Source organism: Narcine bancroftii, chromosome 2 (assembly GCF_036971445.1).
Source record: "Narcine bancroftii isolate sNarBan1 chromosome 2, sNarBan1.hap1, whole genome shotgun sequence".
Taxonomy (NCBI): domain Eukaryota; kingdom Metazoa; phylum Chordata; class Chondrichthyes; order Torpediniformes; family Narcinidae; genus Narcine; species Narcine bancroftii.
Genome location: NC_091470.1, coordinates 186,911,362 through 186,917,872, shown reverse-complemented (window position 1 = coordinate 186,917,872; position 6,511 = coordinate 186,911,362). Strand labels below are relative to the sequence as shown.

At 46.0% G+C, this 6,511-nt stretch overlaps 1 protein-coding gene across 1 annotated transcript in view; it reads left to right on the top strand.

The window, feature by feature from the left end:
* Nucleotides 1-6,511, top strand: part of LOC138753017 (butyrophilin subfamily 3 member A1-like) — a 38,718-nt gene that overhangs the window by 18,715 nt on the left and 13,492 nt on the right. Inside the window, 6 exon segments of the mRNA XM_069915611.1 lie at nucleotides 355-462; nucleotides 1,598-1,708; nucleotides 2,543-2,596; nucleotides 2,955-3,007; nucleotides 3,656-3,706; nucleotides 5,260-5,280. Of these exon segments, the coding sequence (XP_069771712.1) occupies nucleotides 355-462; nucleotides 1,598-1,708; nucleotides 2,543-2,596; nucleotides 2,955-3,007; nucleotides 3,656-3,706; nucleotides 5,260-5,280 (398 nt within the window).

The window sequence follows — 6,511 nt, the reverse complement described above, 5'->3', positions numbered from 1 at the left end:
TGTTGGAATTGTGCCTGCCCACACAGTTACGGGTAGGGAGATGAGGAATAACAAGAAATAGGAGCAGGAGTTGGCCATCTGGCTCATCGAGCCTGCTCTGCCATTCTGATCTAATGACTGGCTCATCTCCACCTACCTGCCTTTTCCCCCCATATTTCTTAATTCCCCTACAATGTCCAGTGCTTCAATGGGCAGAAAATTCACACCTTCTGGGGGAAAAATTCAAGTTTATAGAACACTACATCACAGTTCAGGCCCTTTGGCCTTCGATATTTTGCTGACCTTTATGTTCCTACCAGAAACAAACTAGACCGTCATGACCCTATTTTTTTCTTTCATCTATGTGCCTAACAGTCTCTTAAATGACCTTGATGTTCCAGCCTCCACTACCACCCTTGACAAAGCATTCCAGGCACCTACAACTTTTACGAGCCTAGAGAACCCCAAAACCCAGCAATCAAGGCAAATGGTTACTTAAACAAAAGTTGCTTTTAATTATCTTTAAACATGAAAATAAAATCAAACTTTAACTTATCTATTGCTTAACCTAACCTAACCCTCTTCTAATTCTAAGCGTACGTGTGTGTAATGTGTGTAAGTTCAGAAAAGTTCTTTGGTTCACAGTCCAATCTCATTTCTCATTCCTCCAAGTTCACTGGTTGCAGACAATTCTTACATTGTGCACAGAATTTAACATGTATGAAGTTCACCAGACTTTGGTGCTCGAAAGGTAAATGGATACCGCTCAGGAAGGTTCTTGTCGGTTTTCAGAGAGAGATATGTTGTTCCAGGACATCCACAACTGAGGTACTTCTCTCAGTCACCTCAGTGCCTTGCCGAAGAAACTTGTCCCATCAGGGTTCTCCAGATGATAACCTCTTTCTTTCAGGTCCCCACAGAGTTCCTTTCTGTTTCATTAATTCCTCTCCTCTTGCTTGAACCACAAGACTTGTAGGCCATCTTCCACACTGGATCCTCTGTTCCAGTTCCAGCAACTTCTGCTGGCTGACACTGCTGTCTCTCTCTCTCCCACCCACTGAGGGTGCGGCAGGCTGCTTGACTTTCTGCTTGCAAAACCACACGACCTTCTCCAGCAGGCAATAGGAGCCAGCCTTCTTGTTCATCTGTTGCTTTTGGGTAAACAAGAACCCAGCAGTGACCTCTCTCTTCAAACCTCCTGCAAAAAGGTGTGAGAAGCCACAATATCTCTCCTCTGTTGCTTTAAAGACAATCGTCCATTTATTCCCCAACATCAGTCCAATTAACACCTACTTGTGAAGTTTCCATCGGCAGTCTTCAAAGTTCCTGTAAAGTCATCGTGGAAGTGAATTCTCCAGTATTTCAAATAAGATCTGTTTTAAAGTGTTGGTTATGTAACCTACTCTAACCTTTCCCAAGTTATCTCCCAAAAATATTTCTATATACTCTGTCACACAACTCTTGGTGTATATTTTTTTTAAAAGTTCCCCGTTGTCTCTCCTAAACCTTCGTCCCTTCACTTTGTACAGATGTCCTGTGGTGATTACTTCTCCCGCCCTTGCCTGACTTATCTAGTGGGATTTCTGTGAAGTCACCTCTCCTTCTTCACTCCTCGAAGGGGATGGGCCGTTATTTTTCTGGATTCTGAAGCATCCTTCATGAGGCGGAGAGAAAGTCTCCTTGAATTGGGGAGGGAGGAGTGTGCTCACACTACTGAGCCGTCTTCCAGGTGGGGGGTGGGGGGTGGGGGGGGAGGGAGTGTGGCAGAGAGGGGTGTGTGACCGAGAAGAGGGGGAGTGTGTGCGTCTTACGTACATCGGACAATAAAATCATTATCATCAACATTGTTCCCGAGGATTGAAGATCGTGGAACAAAAGTAGGCCATTTGGCCCATCAAGTATGTCACACCATTCCTCCATGGACTGATCCACCCTCCCACTCAACCCCACTTCCCTGCCTTCTCCCCATAACCGTTGAAATCGTGACTATGCAGAGGATGTTGCTGGGTCTTTAGGAGTGGAGTTTCAGGGAAAGGTTAAACAGGTTCGGACTTTATTCCTTGGAGTTTAGAAGAATGAGGGGAGATTTGATAGAGGGTCACAAAATTGTGAGGGGAATAGATAGAGTGGATGCGAGTAGGCTCTTTTCACTTAGATTGGGTGAGATAAATACGAGAGGATATAGCATTAGGGTGAAAAAGAGAAAGGTTCAGGGGGAACTTCACTCAGAGAGTGGTGGGAGTGTGGAACGAGCTGGCATCTGATGTGCAGGGTCACTCTTAAGAATAAATTGGATAGATGCATGAATGGGAGAGGTCTGGAGGGTTATGGAATGGGTGCAGTTGGGACTAGTGGAATGATATTTTGGCACATACTAGAAGGGCCGAAGAGCCTGTGTTCTATACCTATCTTTGCCTTAAATACACCCAGTGACTTGGCCTCCACTGCCTCCCACGTTAGCAAATTCCAGAGGTTCACCTCTCTCTGGCTGAAGAAATCCCTCCGCCTCTCTGTTTTAAATGGGTCCCCTTCAACCCTGAAGCTGTGCCCCCTCTTGTCCTAGACTTTGCCACATCTACTCTGCCCATGCCTTTGGACATTCAAATGTTTCTATGAGGTATTCCCCCCACCCCTTATTCTTCTGATGTCCGACGCCGACAAACCTCATATAACCGTTTACAGCACGGAAACAGGCCATGTCAGCCCTTCAAGTCCGTACCGGTTCACTTGAACAACTCCACTAACTCCTCCGCAAACTCCTGAGGAAGTAGGGGCTTTCTTCATGATGCCATTGGTGTGTTGGTTCCAGGAAAGATCTTCCTTGCTAATCGTTCCAGGAATCATTCTTGAGCATCTTCTCTGAACCCTCTCCAAAGTCAGCACATCCTTTATTAAACCAGGAGCCCATAACTGTAGCCCGCTCTCCAAGTGAGGCCTGAACATCCCATCCCTGCTCTTGTACGCTGTTCCCCTAGATATGACGTTCGCCTTCTTCACCACCGACTCAAGCTGGAGGTCCACCTTTTGGGCAATGGCTTTCAAACGTTTTTAGTCCACTCATCGGCCACCTGAAGTAATCGCTTACTAATCACAGAGCACCTCTGGCATAGGAATTGCTTCTGGTGGTCGGTGAGTGGAAAGAAAACATTTGAAAGCCACTGCTTTTAGGATGTCCTGCACAACGACTCCCAAGTCCCTGGAAATTTTGAATTTTCTCCTCATCCAAAATAATTGTTTGTTATTTTATTCCTTCTATCAATGTTCGTGACCATACACTTTTCTGAGATCTGCCATTTCTTTGCTCATTTTCCTAACCTATCTAAGTCTATGTGCCACCTCTATGTTTCCTCTCCACGACTGACCTCTCCACCTATCCTTCTGCAGTAAATTGGTGTACTGCTATCCCCACGTACCGTGGAGAGGGACTGTTTACCTTCTGTGGGAAGGGAGGGTTGACATGAGCTCAAGTGTGATCCAAATAATGATCCGTCTTTTCCCCAGTCCCCACAGCCACCGACCATGCAGAAAAAGGGGACAAATCCACCCTTTAAAAGTCCTCTCAGTGATCTGGGGACAGAGGTAGTGGGAGAATGGAATCTTTCTGCCCATTCCCCTCAAAGTGGACCCTCCAGAGCCCTCGACCCAGAATCTTTTAATTCGTAAGTATTCACCACAGGGTCGAAGCCAATTCCAGCCATTGAAGCCCGCGCTGTCCGATCGCATTCAAGTAACCGAGCAACCCCCCCCCATAGAACACCACAGCTCAGAAACAGGCCTCTTCCACCCTTCTAGTCTGTGCCGAACCCAGTCCATATCACTCCATTCCTCTCCTATCCACGGACCTGTCCAAATTCCTCTTAAAATTGAGCCCGCATTCAGCACTTCAGCTGGCAGCTCGTTCCACACCCCCTACCACACTCTGCCCCTGAATGTTTTCCCTTCCACTCTTAACCCACGTCCTCTGGTTTGTATCTCACCTACCCTCAGTGGGGGGGAAAGCTGACCTACATTTACTCAGTCTATCCCCCACCCCTCACAATTTTAAATACCTCTATCAAATCTCCCCTCCTTCTTTTACGCGCCAGGGTATAAAGTCCTAACCTGTACGTTTTTGAAGGGTGAGAACGCCCAGAGGAAACCCACACAGACACGGGGAGAACGTACCGTATCAGAATATTTGGAGGTGTTTTTGGGAGATAAATTAGAAAAAAGTAGAGAAGGTTACATACATACACACACTTTAAAACAGATACTAGAAATACTGAAGGATTCATATTCAGTGACTTTACAGAAGCTATGGAGAATGCTATGCACATTGCACAAGTGGCTATTAATTGAAGTGAATGAATGGACTATTGTCTTTAAAGCCACAGCAAGAGATAGGCTGTCTCCTAATACCTCTTCACTGAAAGGTCATTGAGAGATTCTTGTTTACCTAAAAACAACAGATGAACCAAAAGACAAACTCCTATTGTTTGCAAGTGGCAGTGAGAGGGTCACACATGCTTCCTGGCAGTCAGAGTTTCAGAGAGAGAGAGAGAGAGAGAGAGAGAAGGGAGTCTTTGACTGTGTGTGACACCGAAAGCTGTAACAAGCCAGGAGAAGCTTGTTGGAACCGAAACAGAAAGCTCCAAAGTGGCAGATGGTTGGAAGTGCTGTCTGTCTGATGTTTCTCTTGGAATCAGCGGAACAGAAAGGAACTCTGTGATAGCCTGAAAGAAAGAGGTTATCATCTGGAAAACCCTGATGGGGCAAGTTTTAGCAGAAAGACATTGAGGTGACTAATGGTGTTACCTCAGTTGTGGAAATCCTGGAACAACACTGCTCTCTCTGCAAACCTACAAAGGACTTTCTTGAAAGGTAACCATTTACCTTTTGAGCACCAAAGCCTGGTGAACTTAATACATGTTAAATTCTGTGCCCAGTAGAAGAATTGTCTTAATCTAGAGAACTTGGAAGAAGGAGAAGTGAGATTGAACTGTGAACCAGAGAACTTTTCTTAAATTTACACACACATTACATACACGTGCGCATAGAATTAGAAGGGGGTTAAGTTGGGTTAGTTAAGTTAATAGAGATAAGTTAAAGTTTGATTCTGTTTTCATTTAAAAGCAATTTTTGTTCAAGTAACCATTTGTCGTGGTGATTATTGCTGCTGGGTTTTGGGGACCAACAGTAACAGTACCCGCAGACAGCGCTCGATTTGAACATGGGTCGCTGGCGCTGTAACTGACGTCTCTGACTCAGCCTTGGATTAATTAATTTTCTTTTCACTTCCAGAATCACTCAAGAATAAACTGGGTAAGGATTTGTGCTCGGAGTGAAACACGACGGCTGCCGTCACTGTGGTTGTAGTAAAAACCCCAAAATGCTGGAGGGACTCAGTGGGTCTTTTCAGCAATATTTAGGAGATAAAGATACATTGTCGACGTTTCGTGCCTGAACCCTGGTTCAAGGAAAGATCAGAAGCAGGATAGATCAGAAAGCCTCAGAATTCACACAACGGGGAGGAATCCAGACCAACAAATTGGATGTGATCAGGGACTAGGTGGAATTCATCATCTCAAGGAGACACGGGGAGACGATGGGGGAAGAAGGTGGTGGATTCAACGAAAGCCAGAGAGGTCAATACTAATACCATCTGGTTGGAGGGGGCCCAATCGGAAGATGAGGTACTGTTGCTGCAAATTATGGGTGGTCTCAGTCTGGCAGCGCACGGGACCACGGACAGACATGTCGGCAAGGGAACGGGACGGGAAAAATTGAAACGGATTTATGTTCGGGGCACTGCGTGGAATTAGATCTCTTGTTCAGGGTAATTTGCAGCGTACAGTGATGTTGGGAATAAATTGAAGCCTCTCTGAAATGGAATATTCTGTGGGCATTCACTGGAGGCACAAGTCTGGCTTCATAAGACTTGGCTCGACCCCACCTGGAATGTTGTGCCTCGCTGTGGGAAGGATGTGGATGCTGCAGAGAGGGTGCGAAGGAGATTTACAAGGATTGGAGAGCAGGCCTTGCGGGGCTAGGTTGTTGGGATTTGATCTTTTCTCTCTGGAGTGACGGAGGACGAGGGGCGACCTGATAGAGGCATTAAAGATGGTGATCGTGTGGACGGCCAGAGGCTTTTCCTGGGGGGTGGGGGAGGGCTGAAATGGCTAACAAGAGGGGGCACAGTTTTAAAAGATTTGGTAGTAAGTACGGGGGGATTGGATGTAAGAAGTAGGAACTTCACACTGAGAGGGGTAGGGGCCAGCAACAGTGGAGGAGGCAGGGACAATAGGATTGTTTAAGAGACGATTAGATACATACGTGGAACTGAGAGAAATGGAGGGTTATACAGTAGGGGAATTCTAGGCTGTTGTTAGTGTGGGTCAGCACCACACTGTGGGCCAAAGGCCTGTACTGTCTTGCAGATTTCTATGTTTTATGAATATGGATTCTTGGCTTCATCACATTGCTGCTATTGGGATCTTGCTTTGTTCAAAATAACCCTGACTTTTCCTAAATCGGGATCTACTCTTAAAACATG